The following is a 16,851-nucleotide window of genomic DNA, read 5'->3' on the forward strand; positions in this document are numbered from 1 at the left end:
GCGAGGTCCGGTATGCCCACAAAACCTGGGGGAGCTGTTCTGGCCAGACCCCCTTGGCTTCGTCTAGTCTTTTCTTAAGGCTTGCCTTTAGCGTCTTATTGACAGCTTCGACCTGGCCGTTCACCTGAGGATAGGCCACGGAGGAGAAACTTTTCACGATTCCGTACCTTTCACAAAATTCGGTAAAGAGGTCACTGTCGAACTAAGTCCCATTGTCGGATATTATTTTCTTCAGTAGCCCGAACCGGCAGATAATGCTCTTGACCACGAAGTCGAGGACTTTCTTGGAAGTTATTGTTGCTAAAGGTTCAGCCTTAGCCCACTTCGTGAAGTAGTCGATAGCTACCATGACGTAGCGGACCCCGCCCTTCCCAGTAGGGAGGGCGCCAACCAAGTTGATTCCCCATACCGCAAATGTCCATGGGGACGAAATCATCCTCAGCTCGACTGGGGGAGCATGGGCAACTGTGGCGAACCGCTGGCACTTGTTACATTTCTTGACGTATGAGATCGAGTCCTTCGACAGAGTGGGCCAGTAATACCCTTGTCTTAAGACTTTTAGGGCCAGGCTTTGCCCCCCAGTGTGATCCCCGCAAAAACCTTCGTGCACTTCCTGTAGGATGGCCTTTGCTTCGCCTGGCAGAACACATCGTAGGAGGGGTAGGGAATGCCCTCGTCGGTATAGCACCCCATCTACCATCGTATACCTTGGAGCTTGGTACAGTACCTGCCGTGCGTCATTACGCCCTTCAGGTAACTTTCCTTTAGTGAGGTACTCGAGGATGGGAGTCATCCAGGTCGGTCTGGCGTTAATCATCTCGACCTTCGCCCCGACCTTTTCTATACTTGGTTTTTCCAGGAACTCCACCGGTACTAACCCCAGCGTCTCCGTCTCCCCAGAGGTAGCGAGCTTGGTGAGGGCGTCTGCGTTGGCGTTCTGCTCCCAAGGTATCTGCTTGATTGAGCCCCGCCCAAACACGGACAGTTCGACTTTTACCTTAGCCAGGTAAGCAGCCATCTTGGCTCCTCGTGCTTGATATTCACCTAGCACCTGGTTTACCACGAGCTGGGAGTCGCTGAAGCACTGGACGGAGCTCGCCTTCAGCTCCTGGGCTACCCTCAGCCCGGCCAACAAAGCTTCGTATTCGGCCTCGTTGTTGGAGGCTTTGAATCCGAATCTCAGCACCGAGTGGAATCTATGTCCCTCTGGGGATATCAAAATGATCCCAGCTCATTCTCATTGGATGAGCCGTCCACGAAGATCATACAAGACGTCTGGGGCGAGGTGACCTGGGGTGAGTCTTCCACAAGATCCTCCCTGAATCCTGTGCACTCTGCCACAAAATCGGCCAGGGCCTGAATTTTTATAGCAGTTCGTGGGGTGTACAAAATCTCAAACTGACTGAGTTCGATAGCCCACTTTAACAGACGTCCCGATGCTTCAGGTTTTTACAAAACCTGCCTTAAAGGCTGATTGGTCATGACGTGTATTGAGTGGGATTAGAAATACGGCCTGAGCTTTTTGGAGGCCGTGATAAGACAGAACGCTAATTTCTCCATCAACGGATACCGAGATTCAGCCCCGAGAAGTCTCTTCCTGATGTAATAGACCGGTTTCTGAACCCAGTCTTCTTCTCGGACCAATACAGCACTAGCTGCATCCTCTGTGACAGCTAGATAGAGAAAAAGGGGCTCTCCCGCCTTTGGTTTGGACAATACGGGCGGCTCGGCCAGATGTGCCTTCAGGTCGAGGAAAGCACCTTCGCACTCCTCTGTCCATTCGAATTTCTTATTTCCTTGGAGAAGGTTGTAGAATGGCAGACACTTGTCCGTGGATTTTGAAATAAACCGATTTAGGGCTGCCACCCTTCCTGTCAGGCCTTGGACGTCTTTACGCGACCTGGGTGAGGGAAGCTCGAGCAATGACCTGATCTTATCGGGGTTCGCCTCGATTCCTTTAGTGTTGACAATGAAACCCAAGAATTTTCCAGACGCGACCCCGAAAGTGCACTTCTGAGGGTTAAGCCTCATGCCGTATTCTCTTAGTATCTTGAAGCATTCTTCCAGGTCGAAAACATGGTTGTTGGCAGTCTTTAACTTGACCAGCATGTCATCAACGTACACTTCCATGTTCTTCCCGATCCGGTTGGCGAACATTCTATTCACTAATCTCTGGTATGTAGCGCCGACGTTCTTCAGCCCGAATGGCATGACCTTGTAACAATAGACATTAGTCGGGGTCATGAAGCTGGTGTGTTCCTGGTCCGCCGAATTCATGGCAATCTGATTATGGCCTGAGTACGCGTCCATAAAGGACATGAGCTCGTGCCCCGCCGTGGCATCCACCAACTGATCAATCCTTGGCAAGGGAAAACAATCTTTGGGGCAGGCTTTATTCAGGTCGGAGAAGTCGATGCATGTCCACCATTTCCCATTGGGCTTCGGGACCAGAACGGGGTTGGCGACCCAAACCAGAAACTTGGCTTCACGGATAAAGCCGCATTTCTTGAGCCGGGCTACTTCTTCTTCTAAGGCCTCAGCCCGAGTTGTTCCCAGGCGCCTCTGCTTCTGGGACTTTGCAGGAATGCTCTTATCCAAATGAAGGGTGTGCATGATGACATTTGGACTGATTCCCACCAGGTCCTAGTGTGACCATGCAAACACATCTAGGTTATCCTGCAAAAATTTGATCAGCTCTGCTTTCCTCTTGCTACAGAGGTTTTTCTCGAGCTTGACCATCCGGTGTTTACTTCCTCGAGCTCTTCAATAGCTTGGAGCTCAGACTTGTCCTCGCCTATTCGGGGGTCGATATCCTCACTTAGGATGATACTTTCCCCTTCGGCGCTCTAAGGTTTTTCAATCTCAGGATTAGTTAAAGGTTCCTGAGATTCCTCTCCTCCACCTTGGATGGCCATCGTTAGCTGCCCATGTTTTGATTTTCCCTTCATGGAAATGCTGTAGCATTCCCTGGCAGCCAGCTGATCGCCACAGACCGTGCATATCCCCGTGGAAGAAGGGAATTTCAGCGCGAGATGGCGAACGAAGGTGATGGCTTCAAAAGCTATAAGTGTGGGTCGGCCCAAAATAGCATTGTATGCAGCGGGGCAGTCGATGACCACGAACTCGAGGAGTTTTGAGACTGTCTGAGGTCCCTCTCCTAAGGTGATCACCAGCTCGATCGTCCCTATAGCCGCTGATCCTTTTCCCGAAAAACCATACAGCATCATGGAGGTCGCCTTCAGCTCGGCGACAGTCAAACCCATCTTCTCCAGTGTGGACCGGAATAGAAGGTTTACCGAGCTCCCATTATCGATCAGCACTCTCCTAACCCTTCAATTAGCGAGCTGCACTGCTACGACCAGGGGGTCGTTATGAGGGAACTGAACATGACCAGCATCTTCTTCCGTAAAAATGACTGGTTGCCTCTCCAATCGCTGTTGCTTTGGCAGATGCTGCTCCGGGACGAACTCTACTCCATTGTGCGCCTTGAGTTCGTTTACATACCTCTTTTGGGCACCCCTGCTCGTACCGACCAAATGCGGACCTCCCAAGATTGTGGATATCTCTCCTTCTATCATTGGAGGAGGGACGTCTTGATCGACCCGAGACCCGGGCTGACTGACCGGGACTTCCGGAGCAGGCCGGCTTGTTGGGACCCTGTTCCGCACGTACTGAGCCAAGGGCCCGGCTCTGATGAGAGTTTCGATCTCATCTTTCAAATGCCTACAATCATCGGTATTGTGGCCAACGTCGTTATGGAAACGACAAAACTTGGAGGTGTCTCTCTTCCCCTTCTGGTGTTTTAACGGCTCCGGCTTCTTCCGGGGGAGGCGAGCAGAGTTCGCTAGGAAGATGTTCTCCCTAGAGTGGGTGAGCTCTGTATAAGTCGCGTAGACTGGCTTAAATTTGTCTACAGAATTATTCTTCTTTGGGCCGTGCTGGTTGCCCTCGCCGCTCCCCTTTCTTTTGCCTCCACCGAACTGGTTATTCTGTGTAACGTTCTGGGCCGCTGTCATGACCTCCGTTCCCACTCCAGCGGGCTGATCAGGGACCTGGTTGGTTCCTGCAGCTGAGGCTTGCGCTTCCTCCAAGTTGATCCATCCTTGGGCCCTATTCAGGAATTCGTTTACTTAGCTGACTCCCTTCCTTTGTATTTCATTCCAGAGTCCCCCTCCGACGAGGATTCCAATTCTCAGAGCCATGAGCTTGGAGCTGTCATCTGCGTCTCTGGCCCGAGTAGCAATGTTCGCGAACCTGCTCAGGTAAGCCTTCAAAGACTCGTCGGGTTGTTGCCTCACGTTAGCTAGGGAGTCAGCCTTGACGCGGGCAGCCTGGGAGGCTCGGAATACCCTTTTGAAGTCAGCAGAGAAAGTTTTCCAGGAGCTGATTGATTATTTCTTGCTTTGTTTGAACCACTGTCTGGCTGGTCCAGTCAGTATGGAGGGAAATATCAGACACCTCAGCTTAGGGCCGATGTTGTGGGCCATCATCAGGGTATTGAACATCCCCAGATGATTCGACGGATCTCCGTCTCCGTTGAATTTGGACAGGTGCGGCATACGGAAACCAGGTGGGTATGCCGTTGCTGCTATGCTGGGGGCGAAGAGCTCAAGCTCGTCCCCCGAATCATATTCATCTTTCTCTTTCTCCGATAGGAGCTTCCTCATTAGCTCCTCCATCTGAGCCAGGCGCTCAAGGGTTTTGTCCTGATTTCCTTGGTTACTCCGGGGCTGTTCAACAACTCCGGATCCATTGTATACGTTTGGTGGGTTATTGCCCCTCCTATCTTGAGATAGGTTATTTGGGGCATTCCCGCCGTTACGTACCTCGGACAGGTCTCCCCCTGAGCGAGCATGGTTGCCACCTCCTACCGGGTCCCCCCTATGAGAGTTAAGGCGATCTCTTAGGTCGCTTCTCGGGGTGGCTTGAGGACTTTGCGTCGAGCTTAGGCGTTGGCGTAGGTCTCCACCAGAAAGGTCACTCCGGCGACTGCCGGTCCAGTAGCTCCCGTTAGAGAAGCTCGGAGTTCGCCTCTGGGTGTGAGGATCCGGGCTCCCTCTGGGCGCCCTGCTACGACGGGAAGGTCCTGCGGATGGCGGGTTTCTCCTGCTGCTTCCATAAGCTGGAATATCTCGGATAGGCCGAGGAGGAGATGGATATCTTGTTGGTGACGGAGGATGCCTGACCGGGGATGCAATCTTGGTTCCGTCAGGACGGATAAAGTTAGGTGGGGGCCTTTAGGCCCTGCCAACCTGCGGGCCCCGCGCTTGGCGATCTGGACGAGGCGCAGGACGACTGACGGGGATGGGCTGGTGCTGTGAGCCCTCCCCGGACCTCCTTCTAGAATTCCCTCGAGCCCTCCTGGGCGCGCTCGAGGCTGGTAGTGAGCTGGGAGTTGAAGTTCGGACCGAGCGGCTATACTGTTGTTTGGCTCTGGGTATTTCTTCGAAGTTTGCCTCTTGACGGTGCGATGGGGGAATAGAGTTGGACGTCGGAGGTCTGTCCGAGCGGCTAGGCCTGGACCGATTACCCCAGCGGGACTTACGAGTCTCGCCTTGCCTCTTTCCGACGTTATCGTCAGTTGTAAGAGGGGGTAACCGGGCCAACACCTCCTTAATCTGCTGACTAGCTTTCGCCAGTTGGCTCCTCAGCTGAGCGTTCTCCATCTCTACCGCCGTGTAAAAATCCGGGTTCGGATTAGGTGGCCGGGGTGCCGAACTTTCAGGGTCATCCTGGCCTATCGGCTGCTTGCCTAGCCGCTGCTGGACTTCAGGATTTTGCTCACCGGAGATGGAGGCATGATGAGCCTCCTGCCCATCATGTTGTTCCGCCTCATTACTGTGTCTTGATCGAGTGGTCACCATAGTTGGATGTTTGCGATAGCACCAATCTAACTAGCTCTCAATGAAAGCACCAAACTGTTGACGCGGTTCTTCGCCAACAGGTAATTAAGAAAATAAGAGGAAGAGATTAATGCTTAATAATGAACCGAAATAGATAAATGATCTTTTAGTGGACTGATGACACAACTACATTTTTAGGTGGTTCAAAGGTTAAAATCGTTCTACTCCACCAGCCAATATTATTGCTATATTTATGATATTCTTTACAGGATATTTCGTTACATAATCGAATCCAACCCCTTGCAACTCCCTGGATCTCCATATTTATAGGAGAGGGCACCTGGGAGTTGGTAAGGGGGGTCATCTCGTGACCTTCTTACCTGTCATGTCACTTCTGTGACATTCATGATTAATTCCTAAAACCTGACAAATGAAGTGTGGTCTAATCAATAGGTAAGGGGGATAATGGGTCGCACGACCCAACCCAGTCGTGGGTACCTGAATACGCACGTTCATGCTGCGTGTCCGAGAATTCAGGGATATATCAGACACGTGATGTCTGATATATGCACGTTTACATTGCGTGGTTGACTTTATAAAAGGTCATAGCTTCCACATCCAGCTCGTATCCTGAGCTGGATGCCTTCTCGATCTGCGGCCTTCATAGTCCTGACTCGGCCCTTGAGTAATCTTGGCGAACCCCTGGCTACCTCGAGCTAAAGAGGTAGGACCTGACAATGGCAACTCTGGGCATGGGGTATCCACGTGGCTAATATAATTAGGCCATATCTCAGCTCGCTAATAGTCCGTTGGAAAATCAGGGCGTACACATACAAATCTTAATACTTTTATAAATAATTTTTTTCGTGGCGTTACTACACCTTAACGTAGAATTAGAGATGTATCCAATCGATAAATTTAAAAGCTTTATGTAAATTACAACGTTTATGAAATATTTTTAAAGCTTTATGTAAATTATAAAGTTCACAAAGTACTTTTTATGAAATATAAATATAAAATCAAGTTTCTTGTTTATTTATAAAATAGCATAGCAGAACTCCACTCCCTTCAGGTCAGCCCCATATGTACAGTCATGTTGGCTCCACGTATACTCATCAACAATTTATATTTGGGGCATCTTACCTACAATACAAAACATTATCTGATGAGCTAAGGCTCAGTAAGCAGAATAACTACCTCATATGCATTAAAATAAACGTGCAACATGTTATGTATTTTATTTCTTTCACTTTCCTTTCTTTTGGGCCCTGAGGATGCTGCTGCCGGCATTACATAGGGAATCACATTCCCACCTGAACATAAACATGATAATAGAGAATTTCTCCCTCGTAAACATTCATTATATAGGGAGGTACATCTCCCTCCTTACATTTTTGGGACTTAGGTCTCCCAAGCAGCACCTCTACTTTAACGCTTTCAATAACTTGTTTGTGAACATTAAGCGTGCTTATGCATAAGAAATATAACATTCTTAAAAATAACTTATGCATAACAACATGGCAGGATAACATATAAAGCATATAAATGCACATAAGACACATAAAAAACTTGTATTGTAGATGAGGATTCTACTTACCTTGCGTCTTGATAAAACAACCGAAATTGTTAGCTTCCTGATAAAAACACAAACTATTAACTTACATAAAATCTACATGATGTAATTTTAGTTTATAGTTGTTGTTATTCTATTTTTTTTCTTATTTTATTGTTTATTTTATGTCCAAGCATATGGTCATACTATAATTTTCCATGGGAAGATCCCGGTCTAAAAGTCGTGGTCATGGTCATGGTCATACGGAAATGTCCAGGTCATAGTATTAATCCATAATAATAGGGAATAAGGTCATATAATAAAAGTCCAAATAGTCCAAAGTGTGACCATAGCCTATATAAGTTTAGTATTATAACGATACATAAAAAAAAATAGTGTAATCAATTGTTAATATCTATATGCATTATTGTGTTTTTTTGCTGGGCTTTGGCTCATGGGTGCTATGTGGTGCAGGTAAAGGAAAAGAAAAGCTCACCCAACCTTGAGTGGAGAGCTTAGGTGATGATGTGTACATATGCGGCCGCTTAACCACCACGGCCAATGAGTTCTCAGAGGAACTGAGGGGTTTACCCTATTTTTGCTGCTTAGGTCGGCGAGTTTGTAAATTTGAAACAGTAATGACCATTTTGAGTTGTAAATAACTTGTAAAAGTTTTTGATGGGCCCATGAACAGTTTTATGTACTTAATAAAATATATAATTTCCTTTTGATTGGTTTTCCACCTTAGCCTGTTAATAACACTAGAAGCACGTTTTTTAACCAAAGGACTCGGGTAACGAGTCAAATTTCCGGTTCACCGTAACTGTTCTGGGGTAACCAGGGCATTACAGTTCAGCTACCGAAACCACCTCTACTTTCACCAATCTCCCATGCATAGGTCCCGTGCAATTTTCCCATACTCTTTCGATTTGACTTGATGAACACAACTATCTACCATGGAAGCTCCAGGTTTTTCATGCTATCTGTGGAAATCGTCTACAAAAGTTCTTAGATGAAGATAATGTTTCGGCGAAGTTTCATTCTGACGTTGATTGAACTACAAACAAAATCAATCTCGAGTATCAAGACTGGGAACAATAAAACTCTCTTCTCTATTCTTGGATTCTTTCTTCCATGTCCGAGAAAATGACAAACCGTATGATTGGTCGTGATACCACAACTCAGATCTAACGTGGTCTTTCTGCCTACTATACAACCCATAATCGAGCAAAGATTGGTCAATTTCAAACTCTTCTTCGAAACACTCGTATGGTTGGTTCTTTGAGTGAATATCTATTGAAAATCAAAAGTATTGTTGATACTCTATCTTCTATTGGACATATAATCTTTGAACAAGATCACATAGAAGCCATTTTTAATGGCTTGAGCAAAGATTATGAAGTTTTCATTACATTTGTTAACACCCGAACAAATCCGTAAACTGTAGCTGAAATTGAAGCCCTTTTAATGGCTCAAGAAGTTCGAATTGAGAAAGGGGCAAAGGAACTCAATATTTTGATGGCTGAAGCCAATCTCGCTTCTCAATCTCACTACATTGGTTCTCATGGGACATACTACAACATTGCTCGGGGATGTTATTCTCGAGGAAACTACCCGAACTATCCTCCCACTGCTTCTCAATATGGTGACCCCACTCTGTTCAACAACCATGGTGGTGGTGGATCTCGCCTAGCTCCCAGTCGTGGATCTTTTCAGCCTCAATTTGGTACTCCAAGAGGCAACTCAAATGCTGCTCGTGGTTCATACACTCCATGGGGTTAGAAAACTTAATTCCCCATCTCTCACAAGCAAGGTCACTCTGTGAAGACTGTTTTTAGAGGTTTGATAAGTCTTTCTATGGCCTGGAAACTTTTCGCTCCTTCTCACCCAACAATTCCACTAGAGAGATGCAAGCTATGTTGGCAACACTAGAAACAGTCAGTGATAGTAGTCGATACCTCGATTCCAGAGTGACCCATCATCTCACTCTCAATCCCAACAATCTATTGACCGCTTCTAAATATTATGGAGATGAACAGATTTGCATGGGTAATGGTACATATTTGGAAATTAAACATGTTGGACAATCTACTTTTTCATCCCCTTTTCATTCAAAACCCCTTGTTTTACGTAATCTTCTTCATGTTCATGCTATAACTGAAAAATCTGCTTAGTATCTCAACACTTGCTGAAGATAATGATGTGTCTTTTGAGTTTCACCCTCATTTTTGTTGTGTGAAGGAATTGGGTACAGGGAAGGCCTTGCTGGTTGGGAGACGCCACAAGGGTCTCTACATATTTGACCCTACTCAGCTTACTCTTCTGTCCAAGTCTCACAGTTCGGGTCCTCCATCTGACTCATCTCTTCCTCCCTCGACCAATGTTCACACCATCTCTGCTGCTCAATGTCTCAGTAGTTATGTGTCTATACCACGAAGTGATTTTTGTTTATGGCATAATCTCATAGGCCATCCTTCAATAAGAGTTGTAAAGTCAGTATTAAACTCTTGTAATATTTCTGTTTCTAATAAAAATACATTTGAGTTGTGTAATGCTTGTTGTCTTGGTAAGCATCACAAACTCCCTTTTCCTATATCCACAACCATTTACTCTGCTCCTCTTCAAATTTTACACTCTGATTTGTGGGATCCTGCTCCCATTGTATCATCTAATGGATATAGGTATTAGATAGGTTTTGTAGATGCATTTTCAATACATACATGGATATATTTACTTCGCACAAAAGATGAGGCTTTTCCTACTTTTCTCAAGTTCAAAGCTCAAGTTGAGCTGAAACTTGGTGTGCCTATTAAATCTAGGGTGAACATAGATCTTTTACACATTTTTTGGACTCTCATGGTATTATTCATAGAGTCTCTTGTACTACTCATGGGCAAAATGGGGTAGCGGAATGAAAACATAGACATATAATAGAAATTGATCTTACTTTACTAGCTCATTCATCTACGCCTCTAAAGTTTGGGATGAATCTTTTCGCACTGCTATGTTTTTAATAAATCGTATGACTACACATGTGTTGCATAATTTGTCTCCCATTGAGTTTTTGTATAAGGTGAAACCTGATTATTCTATGTTGAAAGTTTTTTTTGGATGTTTAGTAACAAATTTAAACCGTATAAATAAAAAAATTAATTAGTTTAGTTTTATATAATTGTTTCATTTTATTATATTTTTTTTATAAATAAGTTTAATAAATTTTATTTAGATTAATATGACAAATAAACATATTAATAATTTTAGATAAAAATAAACATAAGGGTAAAATAAAATGAAAGCAAATAATATAATGTAAACTATATGAATAAATAAAAGAATTGGTTTAGTTTAATATAGTTGTTTTAGTACCAAATAGTAAATGAATTCGTTTAGTTTATTACTTATATCCCCAAGAAATAAACTTTTTTAATTTTTTTATATTGTTGTAATATGTTTTGATTAAAACATTAAGATTTTATTATATTAATCATATGTATATACTATCTTGCAACACTATATATATTTCCAAAAAAATTTAGTTTATCATACTTTATTTACATATCATTGTACATTTCCAAAACATCTGTGTGTATTGATGTGTGAGCTGAGAAAACAAGGGTAAAGATTGTTCATTTACCAATATTTTTTTTGATAAAAAATATATTAAAATAACTTCTTTTTGACAAACCCAAAACAGGTAAGTAATTTTTAAATTTGGATATGAAAAACCCTAATTAATAATGTAATATTTTAATATATTACAATCCAATCCTGTTACTATAAATATAATTTACTATTATATATTATATATATTTTTATATTAATACCAAAATAATTATAAAAAAGGAAAAAAATATAATATTTATAAAAGACGAACCCCTCTCATTTTGTAAGGGTACATATATGGTATGGATGGGCTTAAGAAGTTACGTTTGGTTTGGGTATTATTGCAAGAGATGGCCCAGCACAGAAATGGGTGGGCTGGGCTGGGCTGTGCGGGCGTGGTTGCAGGCAGCAGGTTGACCATATCCATAGGTACTACAGCTCCACTAGAGAGTTGGGAGTCGAGAGTCGAGAGTCGGTTGGGTTGGGTTGGGTCGGCGGATTGAGGCGAGTAGTGAGTAGCGAGCGAGGATGATGATGCCTTGTTGTGCGTACCTGAGTTCATCATCGTCATCAGTGGTACTTCTACTAGGTCATCATAATACCAGTTTCAGCTCCAGAGTTGATCATTATCGACAACAACAGCTACTGATCAAAACCAGAAGCCCTTGCAGGGGTCATCGTAATGCTAGCGTTGTCTGCAGTAGCAATTATCAACAACTACTCGCCGACGTTGCTCCTTCTACTTCTGCACTCTACGGCCTACTGCTCTCCTCCGGTGGTCTCTATGCCTGTCAGTCACCACCCATTCTCTTATTGTTACATTTATACAAATTGCATTTCATTTCATTTATGCCCATATATATATATATGTATATGCAGTCACTAAATCTGGAAGCAAAGGGTCTCTTTTCGGAGGCCTTACAGGAGGAGCTCTGATGGCAGCTGTAAGTTCCCAATTCTCAATTTTTAAATGTGAGCTTTGACATTCATGTTTTAAATGGTCAAATTCCTTTTTCATCAAGTTTTGGTACTTTCCACTACTGAAGTTGTAATCTTTAATGAATAATAATATTGTTGTGTAGGTTTACATTCTTATGCAATCACCAGAGAGTAGATCCATTGGGGATGCGTTGGGGTTTGGGTCGGCATTTCTCTTCTCATCTGTATTTGGTAAGAAGGAACATCCCCACCCCAGAGGCCAGACTACTTATATTATGTAAAAAGACGAAACCTTTTCCATTCATTTTCATTAAAACGGAATTTATTTCTTTGTTTTTTTCCCAGGTATACGGTTGGCTGCTACTCGAAAATTGATTCCTGCTGGCCCTCTTTTAGGTGTCTCCTTATGTGCATTGCTCATCTTTGTCTCAGCTTATCTACAAGATGTAACTCCTCCTACCTAGCTAGTCCCAACATTCGGCTATGACAAACATATATGTATGTATGTGTTTGCTTTTACTTATATTAGTAATTTAGCTATATATACTTAGCATTTTAATGTCGTTGACTTACAGTTCAAAAAGATTTTGTTGGTTGTATTGTATGAAACAAACACCTTTGGTTTTTGCTATATTTGGCTATTTAGGGGTTGGCAATACACATTTAAATCAGGTAAAATTTAACCACACATACACTTAGTTCTGTCAACAAAACAGGGTTTTGCTTGAAAGTTTGTAGAGGCAGTCCAGGGGCGTCAAAATGGGTCATACACGAAACCTGCACGAAGATAATGAGTTTGGGTTTTATATACTTATTACGAAACTGACCCGTTAATGATTTATTTAAAATTACACATTTTTATTTATCATATTTTTGCATTTAAAATAGACACATAATTTAGAAATATGCTAATTTGTTTATATTAAACGAATTAAATGAGTCATAAATATGTTATAAATGTGTTAACAATATGATAAATATGTTAATTAATTAATAATTTGATATAAATTTAACACGATTTTTATACAATTGAATTACACGGATTATGTCGGGTCAACCTGTCTATAAAGCATGTCGAGTATCTAGTAGCAGAGTTCGTTTATGAATAAAATACAAAATTGTTAATATTTTTTCTTATTTGCTAAGCAACATTCTATTTTATATTTTTATCAGTAATTAAGTAACCAAAGGTAGCTACATGTTGGCAAAGCTACCTGATAAGGAGGATGGCAGAGGTCTTAGAGGAGCAACAAGGTAGCTACAGAGTACAGAATGTGAGGTAGGACATTATTTAGAGTTGCTACGAATATATCAAAACTACTATTTTCATAAACAAAAAGTCAAATAGGCTAGGGAAAGGCCTCTGGAGGTGGACATTTCAATAACTGAAGAATAATCCTCAGCTAGAAATAGGATAATCTAACCCCCAAGAGTTGTTTCACTAAGGTAGTTATAGCAATTGTTATAGTTTTTTGGTCGTCTTTTTTTTTTTTTTTAAATAAAAACCTTCAGTAGGTCGAGAAAAGTGTTGCCTATTGTTAGGAATAGCTAAACTAAGTTTGTTATATCTCTGTAACTAATTTAATTTCTGTTATAACAAACATTTACTTCATATATATACTCAGCTTGTAATATTCACTTTTTGGTTAATGAGAATCAAATCGTTTCTTTCCAGTTTCTGTTTTCCTCACATGGTATCAGGCCAAAACTGATCCTCTTTTTTCTTCTTGATCGTTGATCTTTCATGGCAACCTCTGACCTTTCTTCCACTCCAACAATGGCGTCCACTTCCGCTACTGCTCCGATTGTTTTTTCTCACAATCTGTCTGTGAAACTTGATTTCAATAATTTTCTGCTTTGGCGACCTCAGGTGCATGCAGCCATTATTGGTCATCAACTTGAAGACTACATTGATCCCGATTTTGCTCCTCCTCCCCGTTTTCTCTCTGACATTGACCGTCAAACAAGGAATGTGAATAAGGCGTTTATTCTCTGGCACACTCAAGATCAGCTACTATATTCATGGCTACTCTCATCGATGACGGAAAGCATCCTCACTCGTGTGGTAAGCTGCCGAACCTCTGCCGCTGTTTGGAAGATTCTTGATGAGTACTATACGGCTCAAACAACTGCGAAGGTGGATCAATTTGAGAATCAGTTGCGAAATGTTAAGAAAGGATCTATGTCGATAAATGATTATCTTCTCAAGATTAAAGTCTTGGTCGATAAATTGGAATCAGTGGGACGTTCGATTACAGTCAAGGAGCACATTGCAGCAATCTTTAATGGTTTGCCCTCAGATTATGATGTTTTCATTGTTTCCATTAATTCTAGGTCTCAGCCGTACACTGTAGCTGAGATAGAATCTCTGTTACTTTCTCAAGAAAATCGACTGGAGAAACATAATCAAACTCTTGATTCTGCGTTTGCTGCTGCTAATCTCTCTCAATCTCAAGGGTTCAAGAAACGGCTCCCCAATTCTCCCTCTACTGGATCTCATGGTGCTTCATTTTCTTCAAGAGGTCGATCTTCTTTCTCTGGTTCGTCCCGTTCGCATTGGAATCCTTATGCAACAGGTGGTCGTGGTTCTTCACCTTCGAATGGGACTGTTCCTTCTAGCTCTTCTCTTCAGATGCCTTTTCGTCCTGCTCAAAATAGGCCGATTTGTCAACTGTGTTCAAAACTTGGCCATGTAGCTGCAAAGTGTTATCAACGGTACAATCTGGAATTTCCTGGTTTTGGGGTTAATCTGGGTGATAAACAGCAAGGTTCATTGGAAGCTATGATGGCTACAGCTGAGATGATCAATGACCCTGCGTGGTATCCGGACTCGGGGGCTACAAATCACTGCACTATGGACCAGAGAAATTTGTCTCGGATGCATGATCATAAAGGGCCAGAGAAACTTCATATTGGCGATGGGAGTGGATTGACTGTGCAAAATGTTGGTAAGAGTGTATTACAATCTAAATCTACAGTTTTTATTCTCAATAATGTTCTTCATGTTCCTACAATAACCAAAAACCTCATTAGTGTGTCTCAATTTGCTCGTGATAATGGTGTCTATTTTGAGTTTCATCCTGATGTTTGTCTTGTCAAAGATCAGGTTTCCAAGATGGTTCTGATGCAAGGTCATCTCACTAATGGCCTTTATGCTTTTCCACCATCCTCCTTTCGCGTTCAGCCGTTTCCTGTCTCAGCTAAGTCCTCTATTCTCTCTGAATTGCATGTTGCTGTTTCTAGCAATGATTCAAATTCCTGTAATAATGATAAACTGAACTCTGTGCTATCTGTGTTTCATCTTTGGCATAATAGACTGGGTCATCCAGCTGCCAAAACTGTAAAATCTGTGCTGTCTTCATGTAATATCAATTGTGGTAATAAAACTCAGTCTGATTTTTGTTCAGCATGTTGTCTAGGGAAAATTCATCAATTTCCTTTTCCAATTTCACAAACAAAATACACTGCACCACTTCAGTTGATTCATTCAGATCTTTGGGGTCCGTCTCCTTCACTTTCACATAATGGTTACAAATATTATGTGCATTTTATTGATGCTTACTCTAGGTACACTTGGTTGTTTCTGCTGAGAACCAAGTCAGAAGCTTTGCAAACCTTTATAAACTTTAAAACACAGGTTGAAAATGAGTTTAACTGTAAAATAAAGTGTTTGCAATCAGATTGGGGGGGTGAGTATCGGTCTTTTACTTCTTTTTTGGCTCAAAATGGAATTTCTCATCGTTTATCTTGTCCCACTACTCATCAACAAAATGGAGTAGCTGAGCGTAAGCATCGACACTTAATTGAGACCACTCTCACATTACTTGCTAATGCTTCTATGCCACTATCATTTTGGGATGAGGCTGTACGTACCTCAGCCTATATTATAAATAGGTTGCCCTCTTCTGTTTTGAATGATCTATCACCATTTCAAGTTCTATTTCAAAAACAGCCAGATTATTCTTTTTTAAAAACTTTTGGGTGCTCATGTTTTCCAAATATTCGTCCTTATAATTCTCATAAGCTAGAGTATCGTTCCATTGAATGTACATTCTTGGGCTATAGTTTAAATCATAAGGGATATAAATGCATGTCACCATCTGGCCGTATTTACATATCACGAGATGTCATTTTTAATGAGTGTGTTTTTCCTTTTGCCAAAAATATTACCCACTCTCTGCCTTTGTCTTCGACCTCTACTCATAAACGTGCCTCTATCTCCATTCCCATTACAAAAATACAACCTCTAACTACACCTCATCCTCCTAGTGATGTTTTACATTCTGCCTCTAATCCTCCTTCGTTGCCTACTTATTCTACACCTACTATTCCCTCAACATCTCAACCTGCCCCTGTTTCTGTTCCCATTATTGAGAATAATACTGCAGGTGAAATTGTACATACATCACTGCCGTCACATGTTGTAGAGCCTCAAAATACTCATGGGATGGTGACAAGGTCAAAGGCTGGAGTTTATAAGCCAAAAGTCTTGATCTCTTCCAAGGAACCTCTAACAGTGACTGATGCTCTAAAGAATACTTCATGGAAGTCTGCTATGACTGAGGAGTATTCAGCTCTTGTTCGAAATGGCACATGGAGTTTGGTTGAACTTCCGCCTGGCAAGAAGGCAATTGGGTGTCGCTGGATTTTCAAACTTAAAGAAAATCCTGATGGTTCTGTTTTGAGGCACAAGGCACGGCTAGTAGCACAAGGTTTTAGTCAACGGTATGGTTTTGATTTTACAGAAACTTTTAGTCCCGTTGTTAAGCCTACTACTATAAGAGTGATTCTAACTGTGGCTTTGTTCAAATGTTGGCAAATTAGACACTTGGATGTGAATAATGCTTTTTTAAATGGCTTATTGCATGAAGAAGTTTATATGAAGCAGCCCCCTGGTTTTATTCAACCCAATAG

At 42.5% G+C, this 16,851-nt stretch overlaps 1 protein-coding gene across 2 annotated transcripts; it reads left to right on the top strand.

Annotated features, from left to right (window-relative positions):
• The first annotated feature begins 11,441 nt into the window (after positions 1-11,441).
• LOC133778766 (protein FATTY ACID EXPORT 4, chloroplastic) lies at positions 11,442-13,431 on the top strand. Of its 2 annotated transcripts, XM_062218790.1 has the most exons (5): positions 11,442-11,788; positions 11,878-11,942; positions 12,081-12,168; positions 12,283-12,435; positions 13,111-13,431. In XM_062218790.1, exons 1-4 carry the CDS (start codon positions 11,527-11,529, stop codon positions 12,399-12,401), a joined length of 534 nt encoding a protein of 177 aa, XP_062074774.1. In that variant the 5' UTR covers positions 11,442-11,526; the 3' UTR covers positions 12,402-12,435; positions 13,111-13,431. The 2 variants fall into 2 exon arrangements, with proteins under 2 accessions (XP_062074774.1, XP_062074773.1); XM_062218789.1 differs by lacking the exon at positions 13,111-13,431 and having other exon boundaries at positions 12,283-12,568.
• Positions 13,432-16,851: the final 3,420 nt, after the last annotated feature.

This window comes from Humulus lupulus, chromosome 5, assembly GCF_963169125.1.
Source record: "Humulus lupulus chromosome 5, drHumLupu1.1, whole genome shotgun sequence".
Classification (NCBI taxonomy): domain Eukaryota; kingdom Viridiplantae; phylum Streptophyta; class Magnoliopsida; order Rosales; family Cannabaceae; genus Humulus; species Humulus lupulus.